Source organism: Aquarana catesbeiana, linkage group LG07 (genome assembly GCF_042186555.1).
Source record: "Aquarana catesbeiana isolate 2022-GZ linkage group LG07, ASM4218655v1, whole genome shotgun sequence".
NCBI lineage: Eukaryota > Metazoa > Chordata > Amphibia > Anura > Ranidae > Aquarana > Aquarana catesbeiana.
This window is the reverse complement of record NC_133330.1, coordinates 166,579,255-166,593,202: the sequence shown is the minus strand read 5'-3', so window position 1 is coordinate 166,593,202 and position 13,948 is coordinate 166,579,255. Positions and strand designations below refer to the sequence as shown.

At 42.2% G+C, this 13,948-nt stretch overlaps 1 protein-coding gene across 1 annotated transcript in view; it reads right to left on the bottom strand.

The window, feature by feature from the left end:
- HSD17B7 (hydroxysteroid 17-beta dehydrogenase 7) overlaps positions 1-13,948 on the bottom strand; it is a 48,782-nt gene that overhangs the window by 14,964 nt on the left and 19,870 nt on the right. The window contains exons 3-5 of the mRNA XM_073592849.1: positions 8,318-8,410; positions 4,033-4,147; positions 1,800-1,994 (exon numbers count right to left, since the gene is read on the bottom strand). Coding sequence (XP_073448950.1) covers positions 1,800-1,994; positions 4,033-4,147; positions 8,318-8,410 — 403 coding nt within the window. The remainder of the gene's footprint in view (positions 1-1,799; positions 1,995-4,032; positions 4,148-8,317; positions 8,411-13,948) is intronic.

Below are 13,948 nucleotides of genomic sequence, written 5' to 3'. Positions count from 1 at the left end.
ATCAGATTGCATAGTGTATGGCGCTCTTTATACAAGTACATAGGAGGGAGTGGATGGGGATATTCAGTTGTCAGGACCCGTTCACAACTTCACATAGAATAGGGTGTTTTGGAATGTTTCACTTGAATGGGCTGCTCTATGCACAACAATCACCCCAATGAAGCTCCAGAACTTTTTTTAAGAGTGGAGCATGGTGCATTTTTTTATGGTGCTTTTTAGTGTATTTGTAGTGCGTTTTTGAAAAGCAAAGCAAAGAGCTATTTTTCTGTGTGGTTTACCATGCATTTGGAAATACAGATGTGAATGGAGCCTCATAGTTCTTGTGTAAACACACCCATTTCACTTTCAGGCCTCATTCACACTAGTAGTGGGAGCCACGTTTTCTGGCTCATTTTTCTTGTGACACACATAGGGCAGGCCCTTGATTTTAAAGGGCTGTCCTACACAAAGTAGCTCATGGGACATTTTGACATGGTGTGAGTTGCATGTTTTTTACTATGTGTTTTGCTGTATTTATCACCTATTTCTTCATGTGGCAAAATGTTTGGTGTGCCGTTAACAATTAATGGCACTGAAAGCGCAACTAATTAAGTTTAGGTGTATAAAGGTGACCACACAATATACAATGCGATTGTACAATCTCCTTTATATTCACCAAAACTATGGATAGTTGGACACACCTATCTATCCATTCACTCTGTATCCAATCAGGCAGGCCCTTGCACTATATTGGGGTGGCCAAGCCGCTGGCTGCATGTGGCCCCAGAGAGTTTAGAATGCGGACATAGCCGTGGCAGTCTACATTGACAAGCCAGGCTAATACACGCATGTATGTGTTATTGAAGTCAGTGCAGGATGTGTGTGCTAATGAGGTCAGACGGTAAACTCCTTCCTGTGTCTTACTGGTTTCTCTGTCCCAAATCTACATACTAGAAAGTGATGAAGCTTTCTAAGAAATACAGCAAGGGCTAAGGTAAGGCCTTTTTCTAAAAATCAAAGAAAGCTTTTATTTTTCTGTAACAGAGGTACATTAACCCCTTGCCAACCGGCTCACGCCGATATACGTCGGCAGAAGGGCACGTACAGGCATATTAACGTACCTGTACGTTGCCCTTTAAGACGCAGCATTGTGGGCGCGCATGCGCCGCCGAGAGCTCCGTGAGTGTGATTGCGGGTCCCGCAGACTCAATTTCCGCGGGTATACTCGCGTTCGTCTCACAGAGAGGAAGAACGGGGAAATGCTAATGTAAACAAACATTTCACCATTCTTCCTAGTGACAGGACACTGATCACCGCTCCCTGTGATCGGGAGCGGTGATCAGTGTCGTGACATGCGTAGCCCCCCCCCCCCCACAGTTAGAACACATCCCTAGGACACACTTAACCCCTGCAGCGCCCCCCTATTGGTTAACCCTTTCACTGCCAGTCACATTTACGCAGTAATCAGTGCATTTTTAATCACACTGATCGCTGTATAAATGTGAATGGTCCCAAAATAGTGCCAAAAGTGTCCGATCTGTCCGCCATTGTGTCACAGTCACGATAAAAATCGCAGATCGCCGCCATTACTAGTAAAAAAAAAATATTAATAAAAATGCCATAAAACTATCCCCTATTTTGTAGACGCTATAACTTTTGCACAAACCAATCAATAAACGCTTATTGCGATTTTTTTACCAAAAAAATGTAGAAGAATACGTATCGGCCTAAACTGAGGAAAAAATGCATGCATGTATATACTTTTCCACCTTTTTACCCTGTAGAAGATGCTTGAGGAATGCTAGATTTAAATGACCTACCTTTTTGTTGTAGTTTTTATTTAAAGCAACACTCAATAAATCAGTAGCATATTTTGAAGAGCTGTAGGATTCCTGCCCTTGACTGTGCTGATAGTCACTGCAGGAGAAGGCAGATTTTCTTGCATTGCTAGATGAAGTCCAGATAAGCTGGGAAGGATGGTCTGTGTGACATAGCAGAGACTCAAGTTCTTTAATCTAAAACAGACATATAAATTAATACAATACAAGTCTTAAAGACCCATTTACACATCAGTTTTGGTGCATTGCCAGTAATTTTGAACAGCACCCCAGCGCACTAACCTAACTTACCCCGATGCACATTAATTGTAGTGCACCAAAACACACTGTAATGCACTATTTATTGTGTGGTGGTGTGCAGCGACATAAAAAAAAATAAATAAAAAAAAAAAAAAAAAAAGCTACATGTCCATTATTGTCTGTTCTGGTAAGTTAAAGTGGTTGTAAAGTCACTAATTACAAATCCTGGAATCCTGTCCTGTTACAGCAAGATATACTGTGCAGTGTATGTGTCTTTTAAAAATTATGCATCAAAATACCTTATTTTACAGCGCCTCTGTGCGGTCATGTGACCTCCCAGCTCTCTACTTTCCTGATCTGAGGACTACAGCGGGAGTTTCCCCTCTAACGTCAGCCGGGAGGAGAGGAGGAGAGCGGCGGGAGGTCGTGTGAGCACACAGCGGCACTCTGAAATAAGGTATTTTGCAGCATAATAATCTTGCTGTAACAGAGGAGATTCTAGGATTTGTTATTTGTGATTTTTCAGCCACAGTGGAATAGTGGCAGGAAGGGTGGGAAGAGATGTCTCACACACACAGACTCCTGAGCTGACAGGCAGGGAGGGAGGGGGAGAGTGAGAGACTGCGGGATGATGCAAACTGGCCAAGGTATCATGGATCAACAGTCATGATTACCATGGTCAGCACACTAAGGGGGACACAGGAACAGGCGGGATCAACCAGGTATTTTACAGCATAGAGGGACAAATGACACTGCACAAGCACTATGCTGTAAATCCTGCTTTAAAGGAACAGGATTTAGGGCTACAACCACTTTAATGCAATACACCAAAATGAATAAATGTAAATAGGACATACATTATTAAAACATATTTAGAACATGAATAGTCATAATAGTTTATAAATCTTTTTTTTAGGTCAAGTGAATAAACATCCTTTAACTTTTTTACTACTTGCAACAACATTACATTCGGATATCAAAATTACATATCAATAAAAAATTTTGCATAGTAACCCATCAGCTTCTAACTTCAGCTTGTTCAATTAAAGTGACGTTAAAGCTTTATTTAAAAAAAAAAAATGTAAATAGCAAACATGTTATACTTACCTGCTCTGTGCAATGGTTGTGCACAGAGCAGCCCCAATCCTCTTCTTCTGGGGTCCCCCCGCTGGGGCTCCAGGCTCCTCCTCTTTGGCAAGTGCTCCCATATGGGAACACCCGTGTGGGCTCGCTCCCGAGCCACTCTTTCTGCATCTATTGACACAGAGCGGGCGTCTTGGCACAGCCCCCTGCTCGATCGGCACAGCATTTGATGGACAGCAGCGGGAACCTATCAATCTGCCCGGGGAGGAGGGAGACAGCAGCAAGAGCCACTGCTCTTGTGCACATCCCTGGATTGGATTGGGCTAAGGCAAGAATAAGGGGGGCTGGGGGAATTCTGCAGCGTAGAAGGTTTTTTACCTTAATGCATAGATTTAAGGGGAAAAACCTTAAGGCCTATTTCACACTGAGGCGCTTCTAAACTGCCAGTAAAACACTGAGCACTTTTGAAGAGCTTTTCAGGCGCTTTTGAAGAGCTTTCCACTCATTTCAATGGAGAAGGGCGTTTTTTCACCGACCTGCCAGCGCACTGCCCCAGTGTGAAAGAATTGATTGATATTAATTGAAATAGTTTTTCATGAGCTTTTTAGGCACTTTTTTTAGCGTGAAAGCACCTGAAAAGCCCCTCAGTATGAAAGGGGTCTTAGGCTTTAGAACCACTTCAAGCTTTGACAATAAAACCTAGAAGCTGATTATTATGGTTATTATGCACAGCTCCCCCACTGTTTTTTTTTCTTTTGCTAATGAATATTACTTCTTTAGGTGATATGGAAAAATAAACCTGTTTTGCAATGTAAAACAGCATCTACAAAGCACAGAAAAATAAGTAAAGTGGCTGACTGTGTTATAATTGCCAAAAAACTGTTACTGTTACCAGTATAAAATGCCCAAACACATTGGTCTCGAAAACTTCCTGTAAACCATCCTCTGTCACCCTGTCCTCCTGGGTCAGAAGACCTTCTCCTGTTGCAAACATACTGATGACATTCCTGCAACAAAAAGCATATATACTGTTAAAATGCCACAGAAATCCGCCTTATATGTCCCAGTTGACATACTAAGCAAAAATGATGAATAAGAATGGCTAACATAAAACTTACTCTACACTCTGGTTGAAAAAATGATTCTTATATGGGGTCCACAGAGCAGTTTCCACCAAATCTCAGACTTGCCTACTGACATGGTGGGGGGTGGACCAAATATAAACCACAAATATTGTAGCTGATATTTCCATTTTGAGGAAGCACGTGGAGGTGCTTCTTCTATAGAACTGAGTCTACCTAAAAAAAAAAAAAAAAAAAAAAAAAAAAAGGAAGGTGAGGCTACAGTATATTTTTTAATACAGCGCCTAAAAAAAGGAAAAAAAAAAAAAAAAAAAAGGAACAAGTGTACTTTACAAAAAATTCTGTTAAATCTACTTACAGGGTACTTCTCTTTAACCGCTTGCCGACCAGCCGCCGTCATTATACGGTGGCAGGTCGGCACGATCCCATGAATGCGATGACCGGCGGCCACCCGCGATCGCGGGCACGAGAGCCAGAACAGGGATGTGTGTGTGTAAACACACAAATTCACGTTCTGACAGGAGAGGAGAGACAGATCGTCTGTTCCTAGTAATTAGGAACAGCGATATGTCTCCTCCTCCATTTAACCCCTTGATCGCCCCCTAGTGTTAACCCCTTCCCTGCCAGTGACATTTACACAGTAATCAGTGCATTTTTTATAGCACTGATCGCTGTATAAATGTCAATGGTCCCAAAAAAAGTGTCAAGAGTGTCCAATCTGTTCGCCACGATGTCGCAGTCCCGCCAAAGAACGCTGATCGCCGCCATTACTAGTAAAAAAATAATAATAAAAATGCTATAAATCTATCCCTTATTTTGTAGACGCTATAACTTTTGCGCAAACCAATCGATATACGCTTATTGCGATTGCTTTTACCAAAAATATGTAGACGAATACATATCGGCCTAAACGGATGAATAGATATAGATGGGTGGTGCTGCGCTAATCCTAGATGTATAGACTAAAACCATAGAGTATATATATAAATATAAGTGGCTCTGATCGAATCTTGCATCAGCAAAATATAAATTAGGTATATGTGGTGAGTGACAAAACCAAAAACGGTTAAAATATTGGTAAGAAAAATAAATTATAAACGTGAGAGCATAATCATAAATAACCACATAATAAAAACATATCACCATAAAAGATTAACACACTAGTAGTATGATAAACATATATCCTCTTGGAAACGTGCAAATAAAAATAAAGATTGTGATTTACACTGTGTGCAGAGATATAGAACTTATAAAGTGACAATGTGCAACAGTGTATCCAGATAAATACAGCATGGATATCAGATAAATCAAAAAACATGCATCACATAAAGTGACAATGTGCAAACAAAACGTTCAGACAGAGTTCAGCATAAATGTCCCAAAAAATTAAGATTCAAAGTGCTCCACAAAAAAATCCTTCAATTAATCAAAAGTGGTGACAGCAACGTCCTAGCATGCAATCGTTGCGGTTTTGGTGCTCAGGATAAATCACATCATGTGCCTCTTCGTGTACACACACAAAAGTGGGTAATGGCCCCTTACCTTTAGGTAATAGGGCAAAAAGCATATGACCAGAAAGCCTTTAAGGGTATCCACCTATGGGCTCCAGCGCATCCCTCACAGTCCTTGATCCGACGAGCTCCTTACTTTTTTAATAAAAGCTGATATTTTACCAAAACGATATTACACTATTGGGTCCATCCTGCTTTGTCATCCTATATACCTCCCTGCACTACACTTGAGGGAATCATACCCCAGATCTAGGACTGTGAGGGATGCGCTGGAGCCCATAGGTGGATACCCTTAAAGGCTTTCTGGTCATATGCTTTTTGCCCTATTACCTAAAGGTAAGGGGCCATTACCCACTTTTGTGTGTGTACACGAAGAGGCACATGATGTGATTTATCCTGAGCACCAAAACCGCAACGATTGCATGCTAGGACGTTGCTGTCACCACTTTTGATTAATTGAAGGATTTTTTTGTGGAGCACTTTGAATCTTAATTTTTTGGGACATTTATGCTGAACTCTGTCTGAACGTTTTGTTTGCACATTGTCACTTTATGTGATGCATGTTTTTTGATTTATCTGATATCCATGCTGTATTTATCTGGATACACTGTTGCACATTGTCACTTTATAAGTTCTATATCTCTGCACACAGTGTAAATCACAATCTTTATTTTTATTTGCACGTTTCCAAGAGGATATATGTTTATCATACTACTAGTGTGTTAATCTTTTATGGTGATATGTTTTTATTATGTGGTTATTTATGATTATGCTCTCACGTTTATAATTTATTTTTCTTACCAATATTTTAACCGTTTTTGGTTTTGTCACTCACCATATAATACCTAATTTATATTTTGCTGATGCAAGATTCGATCAGAGCCACTTATATATATATATATATATATATATATATATATATATATATATATATATATATATATATATACTCTATGGTTTTAGTCTTTACATCTAGGATTAGCGCAGCACCACCCATCTATATCTATCTACTTCCAAGGTCAGGTGTGTACCCGATTCGGTGCAAGCAGCTTTTCCCATTTTAGCGATTGTCATACCTGATAGCGCGGGAATAACCTTACTCATTTTAAACTGATGAATACATTTTTTTTTTTACATTTTTTTGGGATATTTATTATAGCAAAAAGTAAAAAAATGTTGTTTTATTTTTCAAAATTGTCACTCTTTTTGTTTATAGCGCAAAAAATAAAACCACAGAGGTGATCAAATACCACCAAAAGAAAGCTCTATTTGTGGGAAAAAAAGGACATCAATTTTGTTTGGGTACAGCATCGCACGACCGCGCAATTGTCAGTTAAATCGACGCAATGCCGTATCGCAAAAAATTGACTGGTCATTAAGGGGGCAAATCTTCTGGTGTGTAAGTGGTTAACTTTGCAACTACATTTAATTTAAAATGTTCAACTGTATCTTTAGACTGCTCTCCCGGCTATATATCAATGTTTATTAACACTGGCCAGCTTCAACTGAGGCTACAGAGCTTTATCTGTGAGAAATGTAGTTGTTGTCAGAGCTGCCAGTAGCTTACCTCACTTCTTTTCTTGCTTGACTGTGTATAGGAGCAGGGAGGCTGAGAAACTGGTGACGCTTGTACAGCAGGGAGCTAAGCTGCTGCTGATCTGATCTGCTGGGGATGTATGTGAATGGAGATGATTTGCTGTAGGGGATCTGAATTGTTGGGAATGTGTGTACAGGGTTGATATGCCACAGATTTTTCTTCCAGAGCTGCTGATCTTGTGTCATATCTAGAAATTTTTTGGCACTGCAGGCGCTGTCACAGAAGGGGCTAACACGCCCAAAACAATTGTTGGGAAAAGGTGGATGTAGTACAAATGTGGGGGCATAATGAAGTTAAAATCACTATAAACCATGGCTGCTTGCTGCATGTTCTAGTTTAGGAGGATGACAGAGGGTGGAAAGCAACCTTGACCCAAATTATTTACAGATAGAGAAGGGGAAAATATACTTATCCTGTAAATTAGGGTTCCACCGATACCGGTGCGGATACTAAGCATTTGCACAAGTACTCGTACTTGTGCAAATGCTCCAATACCTACAACTGATACATACCTTTGGGCCTAAAAAGGGGGGAAATGGCTTTGGGGGAATGGGCTCAAATCACACTGCAAATAATCACATGCGATTTGAATAGGAATGCGGTGCGATTCCTGTCCGAATCACATGCAGTTTCCCCCCGCAGCTCCTGTGTGAACCCAGATTTGTCATAGTGACTTCAGTCTGGGTTCACACAGGAGCAGTGCTGAAAACTGTATGCGATTCAAAACAGGACTCGCACCTATTTTTTCAAGGTTGAAGAATGCACATATACAGTATTTGGTAGCATTGTGTTTATTATTTAATGTGTATATAAGGAAGTAAAACTGAAAGCTGCAATAAAAAGCAGGTAAATGCAGCAGGAGCCACAGAACAGAATAGAGAAAAGCAATGAGGCTAGAGTCATGTGAAAATACCTTTACCTTATTAAACATTTTTCATGCATTTCTTTATGACCTTGGATTTGAACATAAGCATACTATTACTTTACCTAGAGAAGAGACCTTTGATGAAAGCTTCGAGACTTATCCGTGGATTAGGCATTATTCCAGCATTGAGATACAAGTAGTCTATATGTTGATATCTGCCAAAAAAAAACAAACACAACTTTGTAAATTCACAATGAAATATACAAGCACTGACATAATGTTAAAATGAATTTTGTAGAGATCGCTCATTTGTATGTAGGGGGATAACCCTGTTTAAGAATCCATCACTACTATGTGGTTTAGGTGTATTTTACTGCTCCTAAAGCACAAGGATAGTTCTGTACTATTTGTATCAGTGGTACAGTTCTCACCTATGGCTTTTCCTGTAGTAAGCTGATGCAAGACGGATTTTTTTAAAGACTCTAGGAAATGTACTTTTTCAAAATGATGAATAGCACTATTCACAAGTTTTATGTGCGATCGTATACATAAAGAAAATAACGTTCACTTCCCTCTAAAAAACGTAGCTTAACATGCAACCATAATCCTCTTATAACTGATTTGAGAGACGGGGGCCAGCAACTTTACTTTAATATTAACAGTATAGGATTGGTGTCTGAAATTCAACAGTAATTCTTGGGGTCCAGTTGCTGACTGCAGATTTGTTCCACTATGTTCTTCTATTTCCTGTAGCAGTAATATATAAGTATTTTTGTTCTTCTTGATAAAAGCAAAGGGCAGGTAAATAATAAAATAATTTAAAAAGACGTCCTGAAAATGAAGATCAAGAATACTTACCTCCCAAGCCGGATGTGGACGTCGGGCTGGTTCAGAGGCTAAGCCCGGGAAGCCGGCCGTGTCCCTACCCATGATGCGAGTCTAGGCGTCAGCTCCAGCGGCTCGGGGTCCTCCTGATGCTCTCCTCGCCGAATAGTATCAGCGCTTGCCGAGTTTGAAACCCCCCTCTGTACCTCGGGTCTCGGTGACCCTGTGTTCCTGTGACCTGCCGCAGCGTACTCTCATATTTGGCGTCTTCTGCCTTACCTGTGGTTCCCCATCAGGCTCGTGTCGGAACGGAGGCCCCTTGTGCCTTCCGGGCTGGGCTGGGAGCTGGGGAGGCGCGGATGAGTGTGGCTGGCAGTAGCTGGCTGTGGCTTGGGTAGCGCTCGGTTTCTGCGGTTCCTAGAAGAAAGAAGCCCACCCGTGGAGACAGCTCCTGTCGCTGTACAGCGTGTGGCGCGAGTGGCGCGTGTAAGCAGGCTCCGGGCAGGGAGCATACGAGACACACAGCGACGGAGCAGCCGGATGGACCCTGAAGGAATGGTGCGGGTCACGGCAGCAAGAGAAGCAGATATCCTTAGATGCAGACAAGCAAAGAAAGTGTTTCCACCGCTCAGGCTGACACTGACCCAGGTGTAAGTAGAAGTTTCAGAGCAGAAGAGCTCCAGGTGCTGGCTGAATGCTAGGCAAAGCAGGCTTGAATGGAGGAGAAGATTTGGATGCCGCACACCGGAAGCTTACCTGTACTTTCTGCATGACAGTCTTGTTATTTTGATGATCCCATTTTTTCAATAAAGTGAAGTTTTTTGACTACATCCGGTGTGCGGCATCCAAATCTTCTCCTCCATTCAAGCCAGCAAGAGAAGCAGAGCCGAAGCTGCCGGGTACGGAGTAAGAGCCTCAAGGTGCTGAGACCCAGACAGAGGGTAAGTGAGAAAAAAAATAAAAAGAAAGTGAACGTGTTCTGTGGAGAGGAGGTCTGTAACCCTCCGGCATCAGATCTATGGAAGCAAGCAACCTGGAAAAAAAAAAGGTAATGGCAAACAATAGGAGGGACTAGAGCTGAATTAAATTGATGGACACCAAACCCCTAATGTATTACATAATGCTCTACATGCCCTGTGTTTTGGATGCTAAAGCGTGATCAGGACTGTATTGTTTTTCTTTTTTTTCCTCTCCCTTTTTGGATCAGTTTAAAACAGTATTCCCCATGCTAAATGCTAGATGAAATGACCTGGTAGCAGAACTCTGTATAAACCAGTGTTTTGGATGCTGAAGCACGATCAGGACTGTACTGTTTTTTTGTTTTTTTTTCTCCCAATGTGGATCAGTTTAAAACAGTATTCCCCATGCTAGATGCTAGGCGAAATGGTAGCAGAACTCTGCATAAAATTCTGTAAAAAAACAGTGTTTTGGATGCTGAAGCGTGATCGGGACTGTACTGTTTTTTGTTTTATTTGTTTTTTCTTCTCTCCCAATGTGGATCAGTTTAAAACAGTATTTCCCATGCTAGATGCTGTATAAAACCTATGGTTATAGGATGGATGGAGTGAAGGGGCAGGAAGCATGAGGCACAGGATGAGGCTTCTTCGCACTAACGCCAAACCACCTCTATGAGGAGGAAATAACAATCATATTAACTGTAAAAGTTATACACAGGTTAAGCAAGCTAAATCGGAGCTCCCATTCAAATCCTTGATTGCTCCTACCCCTGATAAGGATCAGAAACCTGCAAGATCTCTCGAATATCTAATATAGAAGACCGCCTACACCACTAATATTGTTCATACACAGTGGACAAGCGGGAGTAAGAGGGGCACGCTCGCTGGTGTGGGGGATCCAGGAGAGTTGGGAAGCAGGGGCTGAGAAAAAGCGTACCAAACGATCGCGGGGGAGGTAAAGTGGATTGGAGAAACAGAGTATATTATAACGCACTATAGAGGTCTGGGGGAGGATTATACCTTGCTCGAACACCATTACACTAACATCCCCACTGTCGGTACTGCGGGCAGGACTGTGCCACGTCAGGCAATAACCAGGCAAAAATAGTCAATCGCCAAAACTCAGGAACCCACCCCGGACGGTAGGCAAAGCCAGTTCAACAAGGCGATCAGAGAAGAGAGGGGGGAGGGGATCGGGGTAATAGAAGTTAGGGCAGGGCAGAAACCCCTGAAAAATTAGGAAATAGGAAGGAAGGCATGAGAGGCAAATCAACAAAGGGGATGGCATCTAACCAGCCTAGAACAAGTGCTAGTCCGGGTACCATCAGGAAGTACATGGTACAGGAAAGCAGTAAAGATAGCCCAGGCAAACAAACGGCGGCTAAGAACAAAGCCCCAGAGAGTCTGCCAAAAATGGGGACAAGAAGACAACCAGCAGAGATAGACTCCCACACTGTAAGTGGTGAGATACTGGACGAGGAAACAGTAGAAGCCCAATTAAAAAATCAATTACCAACAAAAGGCGAAATAGCCGAAATGTTTGCGAAGCTGGAAACCTCAATAAAAAGGAGAAATTGATTCCCTACGAGAAGATATGAATCAAACTCTAAAAAGAGTGGAAGAGGCGGAAACAAGGTTGGACAGACACGGGGAAGAGCTTGATGGTCTCAAAAAACAATTAAAGGAAGTACTAAAAGAACAAAGAAATATCCTGTAAAGAATAGAAGATCAAGAGAACAGGAGCAGAAGGAAGAACCTTCGAATAAGAGGCCTTCTCGTGACACAAGGAGAAAAAGAAGACCTACAAGGAAAGATGGATATAATTTTTGGGGGAATGATCACTGCACCCAATACGAGCGGTAAAATAAAATTTGACAGAGTCCATAGGATCCGCAAGCCCGCAGAAATCAAAGGAGACGTCCCACGAGATGTGATCGCAAGATTTCACAATTACAACGACAAAGAATCGGTGAAGGCGTATATGAAAAAGAACATACCAGTGAAGTACGGAGAGACGAACTTACAGATCTTTGCAGATCTGGCAGCGGAAACACTGGCCAGGAGAAGAGTGTTAAAACCTCTACTGGATCAGCTTAAAGCGCGTGAAGTTAAATATTCTTGGGGTTTTCCAGCCTGCTTAAACGGGTACAAAGAGGGCCGCTCGGCAACCTTAAGATTTCCGGAGGAAACACAAACATTTTGCAATCGTCTAGGGATCCCCTTAGTGGAAGTACCGGGTTGGTGGGAAAGAACTGGTAACAGGGACCCCAATGAAGAACAGCAGACCTAGAAGCCAGTTTTCAAATCCAAAAGGAGATAACCAGAACTGAATCCGCAAAGATTATGGAAATAACTAAGTAGTAATTGAAAATAGCCGGGGGGGAGGTTGGGGGGGGCGGACACGGGCAACCCCCAAAGTAGGGGGGCAGCACTGGATACAGGGATGCCCAGTCCGAGTTCCACCTCAAGGGGGATAACCAGAGGGCTAGGTGGAGAGGTTGGACCCATGGTTTTTCAGGTCTTGGAAAGACCGGTTGCCCCCAACAGAGAGGGGGAAGGCTGGAGGTGGGGGGGAGCAGGGTGGGGGGGCCGGGATGGGTGGGGAGGGCGGGAGGAATAAGGGGGGTGGGAGTATGAGGGGGGCAGGGGAGGGTGGAGGGGGGGGGGTTGGGGAGGGGAGAAGGTAGGGGAATCTACCAGGATAGAAATTGAACAAAAAGGATAAGGACCTTATTTTACCAAGGAGGTATGAACAAACATAAAAAAGTGTAAACAAGGCTGGCAGGCTTAAGATAATTACCTATAATGTACGTGGTTTAAATGCTCCCATGAAAAGGGCTAATATAGTGGGCGAACTTAAACTACTGCAGGCAGACGTAGTACTGCTGCAGGAGACCCACTTCACCATAAATAGGAACTACAAAATATTTTCGAAAGATTACCCCCTATGGTATTATGGGGATTCCCCGATCAGCCAAGCAAAAGGAGTGGCCAAAGGGTTTGCGAGGGGAGTACGATTTGATTTAGACGAGAGAAGGGTGGACCCTGAAGGGCGGTTCTTATTCTTGAGAGGAAAATTAAATGGAGTAGAGTGCACCCTCGCAAACATCTACGGCCCAAACAAAAACTCTATTGGCCACTTATTGAAGTTAACGGCAGACCTAATGGAATTCAAGAGAGGGGGTGTAATAATGGGGGGTGATTTTAATTTTTGTATGGAACCAAAAGTGGATAGTATATCACATGCACAGGGGACTGGAATGAGATGGAGGAACAAACTAAAACAGAAATTGCACCAATACCAACTGGTAGATGTTTGGAGGTTACAGCACCCCAAAATAAGAAACTATACATTCCACTCCCCTGTTCATGCGTCGTACTTTAGATTGGATTTTTTTTTGATAGAGCATAGGCTCTTAGAGGCGGCTGTTAGTACAAACATCGGTATAATGACTTTTTCCGACCATGCACCGGTGACGCTACAATTAAAGATAGGAGAGTTTAACAACAGAAGTAATATGCGGAGACTAAATGAGGAACTTCTGCATGATAAAGCAATAGAAGAATGAGTGAAAAAAGAATTAGAGATGTATTTCAAAGAAAATAATACGGAAGGGGTATCAGAAATGACGGTGTGGGAAGCCCATAAGGCCTATATTAGAGGCATCATGATTAAGGAGGGGGCGGAGAAGAGAAAGAGTACCAGAGAGAACACAAGGGTCTTGGGTAAAGAAATTAATACACTAGAACAGCTCCATAAGAATAAGAATGATAGTGAAATTCTGTTAAAACTCAGCCGCAAGAGGGAGGAGATGAGAGAACTCATAGAGCAAGAAACAAGAAGGATTTATAACAGAGTAAAAAGAGAAAGGTATCTATATGGGAATAAGCCCGGGAAATATCTAGCGCAGGCCCTAACGAAAAAAAAATCTGCGAACTATATAGACAAAATACTATCAGGTAAAGGGGATT